The following is a 17,511-nucleotide window of genomic DNA, read 5'->3' on the forward strand; positions in this document are numbered from 1 at the left end:
GAAGAAACATTTCGCCTGTGGAGCCTGAAAACAGTTGTTTTTCTTCTCTTTTCAGCCTGGAGTAAACCTGGACTTGTTCCTCTCCCTGTCCATTGCAAGCGCACAAGAGAGCATTGTGCAAAGCTTGGCTGCACTGCAATGCCTGAGGGGCTCTAGTCTCTGAGCAGCCTGTCTGCTAGGTGATGTAGTAAAAGTCCCTTATCAAGGTCAGCTCTTAATGGTGAGCTCTGGAAACATCTCCAGCACTTGGCGGGGTCCTGTGTGAATCTTCCTCTGACTGCGATACAATTCCTGTTAGTCTAAATTCAGACATGAGGTGTTTCATTAGCGATACAGTTCAAGAGAAACGGAGATACAGGGCGGACTGTACGAGTTGCTCACCAAGGGTCAGAGTTCATCTCCACCCCGGGCCGTCCTCCAATCGGCTTTGAGAACGACTGACCGCTCCTGCCTCTCTCCTGACCCCTGTTCCCAGCCCCCGTCCTGCTCCCACACTGCCAACAACCACCAACTCTCCAGCTGCACCCCCCCAAACAGGAACCTGAAGGGCCCGCGCAGCTCGGCTGCAGGTTCGGACCGGCCCGTTTCGCTGTCCGGAACGAATTTGCCGCCGGGGGCGACCACAACTGGAGTTTTAGCGCAGATGAAGCCTGAAATCAAACGACCACACAGCTTTTTGTTTTAGAAAAGTCTTTGCTGCTGCTCTTACTGCCCTGGGTGCTGTCATTACCACTATCCGCACTGTAGATAAAAATACATTTATACACAATAAATCCACTTCATCGTTTCAGTAGGAGCTCAACACTGGGATCTGTGTCCACCACAGACCTACGCCTGTCCTTTCAGCTGATGAGACGCCGATTCCCTCCAGCGGTCCTGCTGTGCAGTCCTGTATCCTGAGGCCTCACTGTTGTCAAGCTGTAGCAGTGGTTGTTTTCCGGCTTGATTTCGGATTATTTTCTTCATCCACGTGTGGATTTGTCCTGGCTTTTTGGACTGCGCATGCAAAACGTATTCAGACCCTTGCACGGTTTTCATATTTTGTTGCTTTAAATTTTGCAGTCATGACAGTTTGAAATGGCAGCTAGTGTTTGTCATACTGTGCTCTCCACCCATTCAAAGCATGAGGCAAAAACAAAGAAGGAAATAGAACTGCACAATGGAGGTATGTAACCTATTTATTTATTCATTTTTTATGTATTTTATGCTGTTGCTGTGATTTCACATACTTTATGTGATTTTATGTGACTTCTATGTTTTGCTTGTGTATTTTGTACTTGGAATGGGAGAAACCAAAGACAAATTTCCACAGTAGCGGACAATAAAGCATCTAAGAATTTAAACCTTTTTGCTGTGGCAAAATGATGTTTTTTGTACCTTCATTGAGGTACCCGGAATTACCTTAATGAGACAATCAGCAGAGTGCCCTCTGTCTGGGTGCAGCGAGAGTGGCTCACGTGAATTCAGAGTAATGTGGAGATCCCCAAGCCAGCCTGAGCACACCTCAGCACACCTGTCAAGAAGAATGGGTGTGCAGAGCTGGTGGAAACGCTCGGGTCTGAACACTGACACAATCAACACACTTCACCGTTTTTCTCTTGAGATTTTCCTGACATTTACTTATTACATTCTTAGAAGAGTGCAGCTTGGATATTCAGGTGCTGACTGAAATATTACATTTAAAGGAACGCGTTTGCATCAGTGTGCAATTTCACAAAATAGGACACCATAATGGGTCCGAATACTCTGCTACAAGATGTAGCAGACACCCCTACTGCCCTCCTCCCCCCCCTGCCAGCTGAATGCTTTCAGACTGACAGGAGCTCAGTCCTCTGCTGTTCAATGCCAGACTGCGCTGCTTGCAAAAAACTGAAAAATGCTTTCCGTTTCATTAGGAGGGACGCTATCCCCACAGCCCACACTGTACATCCACATGGGACTAGCGCAGCGCTGAAACCCCAGTGCCCACGTCCCGCCCACGCCCCGCCCATGCCCCACCCTCAGGGGGGTGACAGGTGTCTGCATGATGGACCTCCAGCCTGGGCATGTTCTGACACACCCCGATTTCTCTGTGTGCTTCCTGCAGGAGTGTGTCCCCCCGCCACCGACGTCTTCTCACTCTGTCCCTCCCTCCCCCCTCGCTCCTGCCAATGGGACGCTCAGAAGGAGGTGACACAGGTCATCTCGTCGGCCAGGTCCTCCTCATCCCGGCTCCTGATTGGCTCCTCGTCGCTGTAGAGCGGCCCCACGTCCCCGTGCGACAGGAAGCCACCCCCGGCGCCGCCTCCGCCGGGGCCCCCGCCCGGCACGCCGCGGCTCAGCAGGTCGCTGGCGGCACTCTCCATCTCGTCAATGGTCATGTGACACGCGTCCGCAATCTCCCTCTTTGCAAATGCGACGAATTTCGGATCCTTGGCATACAGGCCCAGGCCCTCTGAGATCAGCACCTGGGTGAGAGAGTGAGAGAATGTGCCCAGTCTGTGATCTCCTGTCCCAGCCTGAGGAACAGACAGTGAGCCTGTCTCTCAATAATAATAATACAGTGTGTGATCTCCTGTCTCAGCCTGAGGAACAGACAGTGAGCCTGTCTCTCAATAATAATAATACAGTGTGTGATCTCCTTTCCCAGCCTGAGGAACAGTGAGCCTGTCTCTCAATAATAATATCACAGTGTGTGATCTCCTGTCCCAGCCTGAGGAACAGACAGTGAGCCTGTCTCTTAATAATAATAATACAGTGTGTGATCTCCTGTCCCAGTCTGAGGAACAGACAGTGAGCCTGTCTCTCAATAATAATAATACAGTGTGTGATCTCCTGTCCCAGCCTGAGGAACAGTGAGCCTGTCTCTCAATAATAATAATACAGTGTGTGATCTCCTGTCCCAGCCTGAGGAACAGACAGTGAGCCTGTCTCTCAATAATAATAATACAGTGTGTGATCTCCTGTCCCAGCCTGAGGAACTAGTGAGCCTGTCTCTCAATAATAATAATACAGTGTGTGATCTCCTGTCCCAGCCTGAGGAACAGTGAGCCTGTCTCTCAATAATAATAATACAGTGTGTGATCTCCTGTCCCAGCCTGAGGAACAGACAGTGAGCCTGTCTCTCAATAATAATAATACAGTGTGTGATCTCCTGTCCCAGCCTGAGGAACAGACAGTGAGCCTGTCTCTTAATAATAATAATACAGTGTGTGATCTCCTGTCCCAGCCTGAGGAACAGTGAGCCTGTCTCTCAATAATAATAATACAGTGTGTGATCTCCTGTCCCAGCCTGAGGAACAGACAGTGAGCCTGTCTCTCAATAATAATAATAATACAGTGTGTGATCTCCTGTCCCAGTCTGAGGAACAGACAGTGAGCCTGTCTCTCAATAATAATAATACAGTGTGTGATCTCCTGTCCCAGCCTGAGGAACAGTGAGCCTGTCTTTCAATAATAATAATACAGTGTGTGATCTCCTGTCCCAGCCTGAGGAACAGTGAGCCTGTCTCTCAATAATAATAATACAGTGTGTGATCTCCTGTCCCAGCCTGAGGAACAGACAGTGAGCCTGTCTCTCAATAACGCTCCATGTGCTGTAAATTTCTTATGACGTGTCTGTATTGTAAATGTCTGTAGATTTTATGTTAATTGTTTATGCTTTGGCAACACTGGCCATGCCAATAAAGCCTCTTGAATTGAAGAGAGAGAGAGGGAGAGTGCAGAGAAGGAGAGGGAGGGAGTGAGAGTGACAGATGGAGTGAGAGTGTGAGAGTGAGAGGTGGAGGGAGAGAGAGCACAGAGAGAGGGGGAGTGAGAGTGTGAGAGTGAGAGGAGGAGGGAGAGTGAGAGCACAGAGTGTGAGAGTGAGAGCACAGAGAGTGTGAGAGTGAGAGGTGGAGGGAGAGAGAGCACAGAGAGAGGGGGAGTGAGAGTGTGAGAGTGAGAGGAGGAGGGAGAGTGAGAGCACAGAGTGTGAGAGTGAGAGCACAGAGAGTGTGAGAGTGAGAGGAGGAGGGAGAGTGAGAGCACAGAGGGAGGAAGGGAGTGAGAGTGTGAGAGTGAGAAGAGGAGTGAGAGGAGGAGGGAGAGAGAGAGCACAGAGAGAGGGGGAGTGAGAGTACAGAGAGAGGGAGGGAGTGAGAGAGCACAGAGAGAGAGGGAGTGAGAGTGTGAGAGTGAGAGCAGAGAGAGAGGGAGTGAGAGTGTGTGAGTGAGAGGAGGAGGGAGAGTGAGAGCACAGAGAGAGGGGGAGTGAGAGCACAGAGAGTGAGAGAGTGAGAGTGTGAGAGTGAGAGGAGGAGGGAGAGCACAGAGAGAGGGAGGGAGTGAGAGTGTGAGAGTGAGAGCACAGAGAGTGTGAGAGTGAGAGGAAGAGGGAGAGTGAGAGTACAGAGAGAGGGAGGGAGTGAGAGTGTGAGAGTGAGAGTACAGAGAGAGGGAGGGAGTGAGAGTGTGAGAGTGAGAGCACAGAGAGAGAGGGAGTGAGAGTGTGAGAGTGAGAGGAGGAGGGAGAGAGAGAGTACAGAGAGAGGGAGGGAGTGAGAGGAGGAGGAGGGAGAGAGAGACAGTAGAGCAGGGGCAGAGGGCCGTGCTGATACAGCAGGAGGAGCACGCAGGGCTGCGCTGTGCCCAGAGCCTCACCGCCTCCACCAGGCTGTCCGCGCTGCCCCTCTTGTCGCTGTAGCGCGGCTGCAGGCTGGGCACCCTCAGCGTGGTGTAGGCCCTGCAGGGCTGGTGCCCGGCGCTGCCCGCGCTGCCCGCGTACCAGCCCGGCCGCGAGGAGGCCGGCAGGCTGGCGCTGCCCCCCTTCTTGTCGCCCCACAGGCCCCCCCCATCCTCCTCCACCAGGATGAGCGGGGCGTACAGCAGGCGGCCCCGGCGGGGGCCCGGCGTTGCCCACGAGGCCGAGGAGCCCGTGGAGGAGCGGCTGCTGCTGCGCCGGGAGTCGTAGCTGCCGTAGGTCTGCGAGAGGAAGAGGAGGAGGAAGAGGAAGACGAGGACACCGTTAATCGCCTGTCATCACCGCACGAGACGCTGCTATCATCCGGGGCCTTGCTAGGGGGTACAACTGCTGTGGGTCCAGAGACCAGAGCCCTGACCATGGCTCGTCACCGTAGCCACGAGCAACAGGACTCGAGACAGGGGGCGCCACTGTCTACGTCACTGCCACCTGCCCACAGCAGTGAGGCCCTGTGGGCCTGGACCCCTGATTCTGACAGAATGGAAACAGCGCTCTCATGAGCCCAACAACATCTGCTTTTAAATAGGCCACCATAACTCGTCTCGGGACTGTTTTCTCCATGTGTGCGTGTATGTGCCCAGGTGTGTGAGTCTGAGTGCTCCAGTGTGAGTGTGCCCAGGTGTGTGAGTGTGAGTGCTCCAGTGTGAGTGTGCCCAGGTGTGTGAGTGTGAGTGCTCCAGTGTGAGTGTGCGTGTATGTGCCTGGGTGTGTGAGTGTGAGTCTGAGTGCTCGTGTGTGAGTGTCCCCAGGTGTGTGAGTCTGAGTGCTCCAGTGTGAGTGTGCCCAAGTGTGTGAGTGTGAGTGCTCCAGTGTGGGTGTGCCCAGGTGTGTGAGTCTGAGTGCTCCAGTGTGGGTGTGCCCAGGTGTGTGTGAGTGTGAGTCTGAGTGCTCCAGTGTGAGTGTGCCCAAGTGTGTGAGTGTGAGTGCTCCAGTGTGGGTGTGCCCAGGTGTGTGAGTCTGAGTGCTCCAGTGTGAGTGTGCCCAGGTGTGTGAGTGTGAGTGCTCCAGTGTGAGTGTGCGTGTATGTGCCTGGGTGTGTGAGTCTGAGTGCTCCAGTGTGAGTGTGCCCAGGTGTGTGAGTGTGAGTGCTCCAGTGTGAGTGTGCGTGTATGTGCCTGGGTGTGTGAGTCTGAGTGCTCCAGTGTGAGTGTGCGTGTATGTGCCCAGGTGTGTGAGTGTGAGTGCTCCAGTGTGAGTGTGCCCAGGTGTGTGAGTGTGAGTGCTCCAGTGTGAGTGTGCGTGTATGTGCCCAGGTGTGTGAGTGTGAGTGCTCCAGTGTGGGTGTGCCCAAGTGTGTGAGTGTGAGTGCTCCAGTGTGGGTGTGCCCAAGTGTGTGAGTGTGAGTGCTCCAGTGTGAGTGTGCCCAGGTGTGTGAGTCTGAGTGCTCCAGTGTGGGTGTGCCCAGGTGTGTGAGTGTGAGTGCTCCAGTGTGGGTGTGCCCAGGTGTGTGAGTCTGAGTGCTCCAGTGTGGGTGTGCCCAGGTGTGTGAGTGTGAGTGCTCCAGTGTGGGTGTGCCCAGGTGTGTGAGTCTGAGTGCTCCAGTGTGCATGTGCCCAGGTGTGTGTGAGTGTGAGTCTGAGTGCTCCTGTGTGAATGTGCCCAGGTGTGTGAGTGTGAGTGCTCCAGTGTGAGTGTGCGTGTATGTGCCCAGGTGTGTGAGTGTGAGTGCTCCAGTGTGGGTGTGCCCAGGTGTGTGAGTCTGAGTGCTCCAGTGTGAGTGTTTCCAGGTGTGTGAGTCTGAGTGCTCCAGTGTGAGTGTGCCCAGGTGTGTGAGTCTGAGTGCTCCAGTGTGGGTGTGCCCAGGTGTGTGTGAGTGTGAGTCTGAGTGCTCCAGTGTGAGTGTGCCCAGGTGTGTGAGTGTGAGTGCTCCAGTGTGAGTGTGCCCAGGTGTGTGAGTGTGAGTGCTCCAGTGTGAGTGTGCGTGTATGTGCCTGGGTGTGTGAGTGTGAGTCTGAGTGCTCGTGTGTGAGTGTCCCCAGGTGTGTGAGTCTGAGTGCTCCAGTGTGAGTGTGCCCAAGTGTGTGAGTGTGAGTGCTCCAGTGTGGGTGTGCCCAGGTGTGTGAGTCTGAGTGCTCCAGTGTGGGTGTGCCCAGGTGTGTGTGAGTGTGAGTCTGAGTGCTCCAGTGTGAGTGTGCCCAGGTGTGTGAGTCTGAGTGCTCCAGTGTGAGTGTGCCCAGGTGTGTGAGTCTGAGTGCTCCAGTGTGGGTGTGCCCAGGTGTGTGTGAGTGTGAGTCTGAGTGCTCCAGTGTGAGTGTGCCCAGGTGTGTGAGTCTGAGTGCTCCAGTGTGGGTGTGCCCAGGTGTGTGTGAGTGTGAGTCTGAGTGCTCCAGTGTGAGTGTGCCCAGGTGTGTGAGTGTGAGTGCTCCAGTGTGGGTGTGCCCAGGTGTGTGAGTCTGAGTGCTCCAGTGTGAGTGTGCGTGTATGTGCCTGGGTGTGTGAGTGTGAGTCTGAGTGCTCGTGTGTGAGTGTCCCCAGGTGTGTGAGTCTGAGTGCTCCAGTGTGAGTGTGCCCAAGTGTGTGAGTGTGAGTGCTCCAGTGTGAGTGTGCCCAAGTGTGTGAGTGTGAGTGCTCCAGTGTGGGTGTGCCCAGGTGTGTGAGTCTGAGTGCTCCAGTGTGGGTGTGTCCAGGTGTGTGTGAGTGTGAGTCTGAGTGCTCCAGTGTGAGTGTGCCCAGGTGTGTGAGTGTGAGTGCTCCAGTGTGAGTGTGCCCAGGTGTGTGAGTCTGAGTGCTCCAGTGTGGGTGTGCCCAGGTGTGTGTGAGTGTGAGTCTGAGTGCTCCAGTGTGAGTGTGCCCAGGTATGTGAGTGTGAGTGCTCCAGTGTGAGTGTGCCCAGGTGTGTGAGTCTGAGTGCTCCAGTGTGGGTGTGCCCAGGTGTGTGTGAGTGTGAGTCTGAGTGCTCCAGTGTGAGTGTGCCCAGGTGTGTGAGTCTGAGTGCTCCAGTGTGGGTGTGCCCAGGTGTGTGTGAGTGTGAGTCTGAGTGCTCCAGTGTGAGTGTGCCCAGGTGTGTGAGTGTGAGTGCTCCAGTGTGGGTGTGCCCAGGTGTGTGAGTCTGAGTGCTCCAGTGTGAGTGTGTGTGTATGTGCCTGGGTGTGTGAGTGTGAGTCTGAGTGCTCATGTGTGAGTGTCCCCAGGTGTGTGAGTCTGAGTGCTCCAGTGTGAGTGTGCCCAAGTGTGTGAGTGTGAGTGCTCCAGTGTGAGTGTGCCCAAGTGTGTGAGTGTGAGTGCTCCAGTGTGGGTGTGCCCAGGTGTGTGAGTCTGAGTGCTCCAGTGTGGGTGTGCCCAGGTGTGTGTGAGTGTGAGTCTGAGTGCTCCAGTGTGAGTGTGCCCAGGTGTGTGAGTGTGAGTGCTCCAGTGTGAGTGTGCCCAGGTGTGTGAGTCTGAGTGCTCCAGTGTGGGTGTGCCCAGGTGTGTGTGAGTGTGAGTCTGAGTGCTCCAGTGTGAGTGTGCCCAGGTGTGTGAGTCTGAGTGCTCCAGTGTGGGTGTGCCCAGGTGTGTGTGAGTGTGAGTCTGAGTGCTCCAGTGTGAGTTTGCCCAGGTGTGTGAGTGTGAGTGCTCCAGTGTGGGTGTGCCCAGGTGTGTGAGTCTGAGTGCTCCAGTGTGAGTGTCCCCAGGTGTGTGAGTCTGAGTGCTCCAGTGTGGGTGTGCCCAGGTGTGTGAGTCTGAGTGCTCCAGTGTGAGTGTGCCCAGGTGTGTGAGTCTGAGTGCTCCAGTGTGGGTGTGCCCAGGTGTGTGTGAGTGTGAGTCTGAGTGCTCCTGTGTGAATGTCCCCAGGTGTGTGTGAGTGTGAGTCTGAGTGCTCCAGTGTGAGTGTGCCCAGGTGTGTGAGTCTGAGTGCTCCAGTGTGGGTGTGCCCAGGTGTGTGTGAGTGTGAGTCTGAGTGCTCCTGTGTGAGTGTCCCCAGGTGTGTGAGTCTGAGTGCTCCTGTGTGAGTGTGCCCAGGTGTGTGAGTCTGAGTGCTCCAGTGTGGGTGTGCCCAGGTGTGTGAGTCTGAGTGCTCCAGTGTGAGTGTGCCCAGGTGTGTGAGTCTGAGTGCTCCAGTGTGGGTGTGCCCAGGTGTGTGTGAGTGTGAGTCTGAGTGCTCCTGTGTGAATGTCCCCAGGTGTGTGTGAGTGTGAGTCTGAGTGCTCCAGTGTGAGTGTGCCCAGGTGTGTGAGTCTGAGTGCTCCAGTGTGAGTGTCCCCAGGTGTGTGAGTCTGAGTGCTCCTGTGTGAGTGTCCCCAGGTGTGTGAGTCTGAGTGCTCCAGTGTGAGTGTGCCCAGGTGTGTGAGTGTGAGTGCTCCAGTGTGGGTGTGCCCAGGTGTGTGAGTCTGAGTGCTCCAGTGTGAGTGTGCCCAGGTGTGTGAGTCTGAGTGCTCCAGTGTGAGTGTGCCCAGGTGTGTGAGTCTGAGTGCTCCAGTGTGGGTGTGCCCAGATGTGTGTGAGTGTGAGTCTGAGTGCTCGTGTGTGAGTGTGCCCAGGTGTGTGTGAGTGTGAGTCTGAGTGCTCGTGTGTGAGTGTGCCCTGGTGATACCCGAGTGCTCGTGTGTGAGTGTGCCCTGGTGATACCCGAGTGCTCGTGTGTGAGTGTGCCCTGGTGATACCTGAGTGCGCGCCCTGCAGGGCGGGGAGTTCTGGTGGTAGGTGCCCGGGATGGGGATGTCGTCATTGCTGCCCTGCCTTCGCAGACACTGGATATTGAAAGCCGGCTTCCGACCTGAGAGAGAGGGAGACCGAGCAAGTGAGGAAGGAGAGAAGAGCAGAGAGGACAGCCAGGAGGCAGAGAGAAACTGAAGGGGAAAAAAAGATTCTCTTAGATACTGGTGTCAGTCCAGTATCTGACACCGTCATTGCCATGGAGATGCATCCTCACCAGTGGGCGTGGCCGGAAGCAGGCGTCTCCGAGCCGTGCGGCATCCCTCTCTGTAGCCGTTGCCATAGTGAGGGCCGTAGGGGGCGTGGCCGGGTGGGTGGGCTTCGTACAGGTGCTCCCTGTGTCCGGGGTACACCGGGGGGTCGTCAGGGTACAGTGCCCTGGGACAGACAGAGTACGTACAGTGAGGCAGAATAAGATCTGGAATGCCAGTACTAAGGCAAGAGAAGGAAGTAAGGTTGAGAGACAGGATGCTTAATTGATTGAATCTCAGTACAAAGACAGCACATTCATCACTGACGTCAAGTGTGCCTCTTCACTTCTCTCTCACTCCTCTGTCAGCGTATCCGTCTCTCTCTCCTCTGTCAGCATACCCGTCTCTCTCTCCTCTGTCAGCATACCTGTCTCTATGTCCTCTGTCAGCATACCTGTCTCTATGTCCTCTGTGAGTGCACCTATCTCTTTCTGTCCTCTGTTAGCGTACCCGTCTCTCTCTCCTTTGTTAGTGTACCTGTCTCTCTCACTCCTCTATCAGCGTACCTGTATCTCTCCTCTATCAGCGTATCTGTCTCTCTCTCTCTTCTATCAGCGTACATGTATCTCTCTCTCTCCTGTCAGAGTACCTGTCTCTCTCTCTCCTCTATCAGCGTTCCCGTCTCTATCTCTCCTGCTAGCGTACCCGTCTCTCTCTCACTCCTCTATCAGCATCTCTCTCTCTCTCCTCTATCAGCGTACCTGTATCTCTCCTCTGTCAGTGTACCTGTCTCTCTCTCTCTCTCTCCTCTGTCAGTGTACCTGTCTCTCTCTCTCTCTCTCCTCTGTCACTGTACCTGTCTCTCTCTCTCTCTCTCTCCTCTGTCAGTGTACCTGTCTCTCTCTCTCTCTCTCCTCTGTCACTGTACCTGTCTCTCTCTCTCTCCTGTCAGAGTACCTGTCTCTGGACGCTGTGCTCTCCGTGTCCTCCTCTCGGCTGTAGTAACCCTGCTCCCCAGAGTAGGTCTCCTCCCCCACCTCCTCCAGCACCCCCTCCTCCCTGCGACTGGAAGGGGGGTACCCCTCGCTGGAGTCCCTCCTGGAGGGGGTGAAGGGGCCAGAAGAAGGCCGGGAAGCAGAGGGAGTGGAAAAGTGAGAAGAGAGGGAGAGAGAAAGGTGGAAGAACAGGAAGTGAGAGCCGGGCGAACGGAGGAGGACCGGATGGGGGCGGGAGGAGAAAGGGGGATCGTTTGGGGGGGTAGAGAAGGAAATAAAGAGAGATGAGTGAGAGCAAACAAGGAAAACAAGACGACTCCTGAGCCCCTCACGCCAATTTACGCCTGCAGGCCAGGCTGTGACTGTCCAGACCTGTCTCGCGACCACAAAAAACATCTGCAACTCATTTTTTTTTTAAATAAGCAGAGTTGGAGCTCAGCTCAGGCCGCCTCGGCACTCATCGAGTATCTCAACTGGAGCCAGGCTCTGCAGACCAGCGGAGCTCGTGCAACGACCGGCGGAGTGAGATGGATCTCGTGTCCCGTGTCACGAGCTTGTGCAATGACCAGCGGAGCTCGCGCCGCACGTGATGACCAGCAGTGCGAGTGAGATGACCACTGGAGCACGTGTGATGACCGCTGGATCTCGTGTCCCGTGTCACGAGCTTGTGCAATGACCAGCGGAGCTCGCGCCGCACGTGATGACCGATGGTGCGAATGAGATGACCACTGGAGCATGTGTGATGACCGCTGGATCTCGTGTCCCGTGTCACGAGCAGGGCAGCACATCACAATGCAGCGCTGTGGGGGGTGGGGGGGGGCAAACCCCAGCATTCCGGGATGGGCATGCGAGGAGCAAAGACGGGAGAAAGAGTCCCTGTGAATGGAAAGAGCCCACCCCCAGGCACGTGACGCACATGAGAACAGGACGATGAGCCCACCAACGCTGCCGCCACGCCCTTACCTGAGGTAACGATCATAGCGGCGCGATCTACTGCATTGCAAGCAAGGGAGAGAGAAGAGCTAGTCAGAAACTCGGAAATAACACTTAAAAAAACACACGTGGCGCCTTTTCAGAGGCCCCTTCCGAAACTCTGTTTTAAAGACGCTTAAAGACGCGGCCAACTGCAACAGATTTACGTTTTTTACGGACGAGTGAGAGCAGCGCTCTTGTCCAGGGAGACATCCTTTCACGAGGAAAACCGCAATCCTGACACGCAGACCAATCAAATTGTTTTAAAAGACATGAATGGGAGGACAGGAATCCACTCTGTGTAAAACTCTTAAATTATTTGAGCAGGAAACCCCAGCAGGTAGGTCCTGCGCTGCAGCACTGGACGGCAGAACTGCACTGACCTGTTGGAGATGGCCTTGGGGGGCCGTTCCACTGCAGTCTTGGCAGAGGGGTGGCTAAGATGGTGGGGGTGAGGGTGATGGTGGGAGGGCGTTTCATCCTCAGCCCCGCCCGTGTCGCCCTGCTCGGTGGCGGCCCCCCCATTGGGCAGCTGCGATTTGGAGAGGCTGGCGATCGACACGCGCCGGTGCCCCACCCCGCCGTTGGAGATGGTCTCTCCCGCTCCCGGGGCTGAGGGGCCGCTGGCACTGCCCGCCGAGTGGGCGGAGTGAGTCGAGTGGGCCACCGAGGCACGCCGGCCTGAGGGGGCGTGGTCACCATGCGCTGAGAACACGCCCTCATTCTGGGGAAACAGGAACGATGAATAGACTGAGGTCAGAAATCAATCAATAGAAGAAAAGCTGTAAAGGTGAAAAGTATATGAGGTACAGTCGTAACTTGGTAAATTGTGTTTTGTAGTGCAACTTCCAACACAACATCAGGATCAATCATATGCATGTCTAACTGTAGACGCTGTGTTTGCACAATGGAACTCACAGTAAGTCTACAAGTGGCAGAAGTACAACCTTTCTCTTCGGCACAGAAGATGAAAAGACAGGGCAACAGATTGGGACCAGTGAACAGCAGGAAAAACATGTCCTGTGTCTGGGCACCAGTGCGCCGTCACTGGAAACCTGACCAGTGTGCCAGGGGAACGATTCTCACACCCCTCAGCCGCCCTGATCTCGTCTGGCATTTCAGAGCAGAGACCAGGGAAGCACAATGAGTCCACGCTGGCCGGGTGGTGCAGACGCGGCGCCCTCCCCCCAGGAATTTAAAAGGAACCCCCAGCTCACGACTTCACCGCCGACCTTGTAACTGGCGTCGCCCTCCTCCGGGTCCTCCTCCAGGCCATCCTCTTCCTCCTCCTCCTCCTCCTCCTCCTCCTCTTCCTCCAGGTCGCACGACATGGCCAAGCGCATCTCGGGACCCAGGTCCTGCAGCGTCCGCAGGCCAGCCTGACACACAGACAAGCACACGGACCTCAGCCCCAGCATAGCCACCCTGTGCCAGACCCCAGTGTCCCCACTGCCACCTCCTCCTCTGAGAGAGAGGGTACATGTCAGACAGACCTCAGCCCCAGCATAGCCACCCTGTGCCAGACCCCAGTGTCCCCACTGCCACCTCCTCCTCTGAGAGAGAGGGTACATGTGAGACAGACCTCAGCCCCAGCACAGCCACCCTGTGCCAGACCCCAGTGTCCGCACTGCCACCTCCTCCTCTGAGAGAGAGGGTACATGTCAGACAGACCTCAGCCCCAGCACAGCCACCCTGTGCCAGACCCCAGTGTCCCCACTGCCACCTCCTCCTCTGAGAGAGAGGGTACATGTCAGACAGACCTCAGCCCCAGCACAGCCACCCTGTGCCAGACCAACCCAGTCTGACAGCCTACAGCAGCACCACAGAACAGCTTGGACAGAACCTGTAACTGGTGTGTTACACAGGCACAGGGCTGCACTCACAGAACACATTCAACAGCTCCACGTTTACAGCAATGGCTCTTAGAGAGAAGTCGCAGGGAGTGTCAACACCAGCTCAGATCCTCAGGAGGCTAATTCAGGACACTGTACAAACTTCAGGATAAGTATCCTCAGTATAAACCCCAGACGACTCCTTCCCGTAAAGGTTTTAGGATTTACTTTTGCCTTTTTAAAAAAAAAAAATCACTAAGAACTATTTCCTCCCAGTCTGGATTTACCAGCACAGAGGGGGTGACGACTGTGCAACTTTTAACCCCGCGAGCCCCCCAACGTTGACAGGATGGCAGCAGCGCCGTCTGGAGGGGCGATGTAGCTCCCGCTGGGAGCGCAGCAGTCTCCCGGAGTCTCCGTCGTCCGAACCACTCAGGAATCTCCAGAGAATCCCAGATTCTCACACTGCTGTCTCTCTCAGGCGCCCCGACACCTGGGCTTGGAACAGACCCCCCCACCCCCTCCAGCCATTGCTCACCTGCAGGGCTGAGGAGTTATTGGACTCTGGCTCTCCAAGCATGCCCTTCTCCTTCCTCTTCCGGAACTTCCTGAAGTAGTCCTGGATCAGGAAGGTGGCGTAGAACTTCCCCACTGTCACCTCCTCCTCTGAGAGAGAGAGAGCACGAGGCAGAGGGTGAATACTGACACTCGACCTGCAGGCCCAACACGCAGCAGGGCTCAGGGCCTGGCGGTTTACAGAGGGAGGTAGAGGAGTTCATTGCCATAGAAACGTGCACGCTGGAATTCTTATGGGTGCCAATCTCTCAGGGCGTACAAAGTACAACAGACGACGCTGTCCCACACAATGTAGAGAGGGCATTACAGAACAGTACACAACAAATAGCAAATACTAAATAGAAATCATAATAGCATAATAAATAAGATATAAATAATAAATAATAACAACCAACTAAAACACTCTGCCGTCTGCTAAAACACACTGCTAGCTCTTGCTGATCCGGAGCTCCCTCTGCTGTATGAAGACGACTGAGACCAGGCCGGAACAGATCCTGTCCCGCTGTCATTTTCAAATAATCGCATGTGCGGCCCATCGCAGTCGCCCATATTGAAGTACTGGCAATCAGCCCCTCGTCCAGCCCCATCTGCCCCTCGCCCCTCCTTCAAGAACAGCTGCCCCCCCCCGCCCTTACCCTCGGGGGGAGGGATGACCTCGTCGAGGATTTTGGGCTTCATTCTCTTCCAGATCTTCCTGATGACAATCCTCAGCTCCTCGTTGGCCTGGTCAGGGTTACCTGGGCAGGTGAGAGAGCGAAATGTGCATATGACCCTCTCGCGGCGCCTGGCGGTTCTTCAGATCGAGCTCTCCGTCTAACTGATGGGGGTGTGGTGGGGGGGGAGTTTGCACGGCCTGAACAGCGCTGTACGAACTTTCACACTGAGCTCTTGCAAGACGGGGCATCGCAGGAGCTACGACCTGCATGACCAACAGTCAGAGATGCCCAGGACCCTGCCAATGACCAGTCACGACAGAGCTGAGCCAGTGCAGCCCGGGTTCTCGATGCGGGTTCGAGCCTGGGTCCCCTTGCTAGCTGCCAACACCCCAAGAGGCAGTACCCTACGGGCAGGTCAGGGCTGGCAGCAATGTCAGAGATACAGAGGTACAGTGAGCCGGCGCCCACGCTCCTGCGCTGCGCAGTGGAGCTCCCTGCCCAGGCACTGCGGCGCACAGCACATGTGGGAACAGGACTGGCAGCCGCAAAGCCAAGGCTGAAACGCGCCCAGACTCCGCATCGCGCGGGCGTGCGATCGAAACGGACCGGCAGCCCCGCGCTCGTTTGGAAACACGATTGCGAAAGGAGTCGAGCGAAAGCAGCCAGCGGCGCTCCGAGCCCGACCTTCGGTCTTGATCTTCAGAGCCGTCCTGACCAGCGCGAAGAGCGTGGCGTTGAAGGTGACCGTGCCGTCGCTGTTCAGGGGCATGTTCATCGCCACCAGCCTCTGGCACGCAGGGGGACCAAGGGCACGGGGACAGAGAGACACAGAGAGGGAGAGTTAGAGAGCCAAGATCAACAGGCGAGGTCTTCAGAATTCAGCTGGTAGTACTGTAGGTGCAGTGAAGCTGCAGTGAGGAAGCAGAGAGGCTGGGGAGAGGCAGTGAGGCTGGGGAGAGGCAGTGAGGCTGGGGGAGAGGCAGCGAGGCTGGGGAGAGGCAGTGAGGCTGGGGGAGTTACAGTGCAGCTGGGGAGAGACAGTGCGGCTGGGGGAGAGACAGTGAGGCTGGGGGAGAGGCAGAGAGGCTGGAGGAGTTACAGTGAGGCTGGGGGAGTTACAGTGAGCCTGGGGAGAGGCAGTGAGGCTGGGGGAGAGGCAGTGAGGCTGGGGAGAGGCAGAGAGGCTGGGGAGAGGCAGAGAGGCTGGAGGAGTTACAGTGAGGCTGGGGAGAGACAGTGAGGCTGGGGGAGTTACAGTGAGGCTGGGGGAGTTACAGTGAGGCTGGGGAGAGACAGTGCGGCTGGAGGAGTTACAGTGAGGCTGGGAAGAGGCAGTGAGGCTGGGGGAGTTACAGTGAGGCTGGAGGAGTTACAGTGAGGCTGGGAAGAGGCAGTGAGGCTGGAGGAGTTACAGTGAGGCTGGGGAGAGACAGTGCGGCTGGGGGAGGGGCAGTGAGGCTGGGGAGAGGCAGTGAGGCTGGGGGAGTTACAGTGAGCCTGGGGAGAGGCAGTGAGGCTGGGGGAGTTACAGTGAGGCTGGAGGAGTTACAGTGAGGCTGGGGAGAGGCAGTGAGGCTGGGGAGAGGCAGAGAGGCTGGGGAGAGGCAGAGAGGCTGGAGGAGTTACAGTGAGGCTGGGGAGAGACAGTGCGGCTGGGGAGAGGCAGTGAGGCTGGGGGAGAGGCAGAGAGGCTGGAGGAGTTACAGTGCGGCTGGAGGAGTTACAGTGAGGCTGGAGGAGTTACAGTGAGGCTGGGGAGAGGCAGTGAGGCTGGGGGAGAGGCAGTGAGGCTGGGGGAGAGGCAGAGAGGCTGGAGGAGTTACAGTGCGGCTGGAGGAGTTACAGTGAGGCTGGAGGAGTAACAGTGAGGCTGGGGAGAGGCAGTGAGGCTGGGAAGAGGCAGTGAGGCTGGGAAGAGGCAGTGAGGCTGGGGGAGTTACAGTGAGGCTGGGGAGAGGCAGTGAGGCTGGGGAGAGGCAGTGAGGCTGGGGGAGGGGCAGTGAGGCTGGGGAGGCAGGTACCTTGCAGGCCACACGGTGTGGACACAGTTTCCCGAAGCCCAGAGGGGGCTGGATCCTCCGCAGCAGAGCCACCACATCCAGGTGTTTAATTCGACCCCTGAAATACAATACGACTCTCAACAAGCCGGACAACTTATCTCTCTCAACACTAAATGCCAATCGGTAAGACAGACAGAGGCAACAAGACATAGGACACAGTGGGGCAGGACAGGCAGGACGGACAGTCGGGCAGGACAGGCAGGACGGGCAGTGGGACAGGACGGGCAGGACAGGTAGACGGACAGTGGGGCAGGACGGACAGTCGGGCAGGACAGGTAGATGGACAGTGGGGCAGGACAGGCAGGACGGACAGTGGGGCAGGACGGACAGTGGGACAGGACGGACAGGACGGACAGTGGGGCAGGACAGGCAGATGGACAGTGGGGCAGGACGGGCAGGACGGACAGTGGGACAGGACAGGTAGACGGACAGTGGGGCAGGACGGGCAGGACAGACAGTGGGACAGGACGGGCAGGACGGACAGTCGGGCAGGACAGGTAGATGGACAGTGGGGCAGGACGGGCAGGACGGACAGTGGGGCAGGACGGACAGTGGGACAGGACGGGCAGGACGGACAGTCGGGCAGGACAGGTAGACGGACAGTCGGGCAGGACGGGCAGGACGGACAGTGGGACAGGACAGGTAGATGGACAGTGGGGCAGGACGGGCAGGACGGACAGTCGGGCAGGACAGGTAGATGGACAGTGGGGCAGGACGGGCAGGACGGACAGTGGGGCAGGACGGACAGTGGGACAGGACGGGCAGGACGGACAGTCGGGCAGGACAGGTAGACGGACAGTCGGGCAGGACGGGCAGGACGGACAGTGGGACAGGACAGGTAGACGGACAGTGGGGCAGGACGGGCAGGACGGAC

At 56.5% G+C, this 17,511-nt stretch overlaps 1 protein-coding gene across 1 annotated transcript in view; it reads right to left on the reverse strand.

The window, feature by feature from the left end:
* Window positions 1–2,108: 2,108 nt before the first annotated feature.
* LOC148839009 (voltage-dependent L-type calcium channel subunit alpha-1D-like) overlaps window positions 2,109–17,511 on the reverse strand; it is a 40,813-nt gene continuing 25,410 nt past the window's right edge. Inside the window, exons 35-46 of the mRNA XM_088932350.1 lie at window positions 16,599–16,695; window positions 15,262–15,364; window positions 14,557–14,658; window positions 13,884–14,011; window positions 12,746–12,892; window positions 11,897–12,237; window positions 11,505–11,534; window positions 10,504–10,644; window positions 9,573–9,733; window positions 9,304–9,416; window positions 4,624–4,944; window positions 2,109–2,447 (exon numbers count right to left, since the gene is read on the reverse strand). Of these exons, the coding sequence (XP_088788476.1) occupies window positions 2,160–2,447; window positions 4,624–4,944; window positions 9,304–9,416; window positions 9,573–9,733; window positions 10,504–10,644; window positions 11,505–11,534; window positions 11,897–12,237; window positions 12,746–12,892; window positions 13,884–14,011; window positions 14,557–14,658; window positions 15,262–15,364; window positions 16,599–16,695 (1,972 nt within the window). The 3' untranslated portion in view covers window positions 2,109–2,159. The remainder of the gene's footprint in view (window positions 2,448–4,623; window positions 4,945–9,303; window positions 9,417–9,572; window positions 9,734–10,503; window positions 10,645–11,504; window positions 11,535–11,896; window positions 12,238–12,745; window positions 12,893–13,883; window positions 14,012–14,556; window positions 14,659–15,261; window positions 15,365–16,598; window positions 16,696–17,511) is intronic.

Source organism: Atractosteus spatula, chromosome 2 (genome assembly GCF_055471065.1).
Source record: "Atractosteus spatula isolate fAtrSpa1 chromosome 2, fAtrSpa1.hap1, whole genome shotgun sequence".
Classification (NCBI taxonomy): Eukaryota; Metazoa; Chordata; class Actinopteri; order Semionotiformes; family Lepisosteidae; genus Atractosteus; species Atractosteus spatula.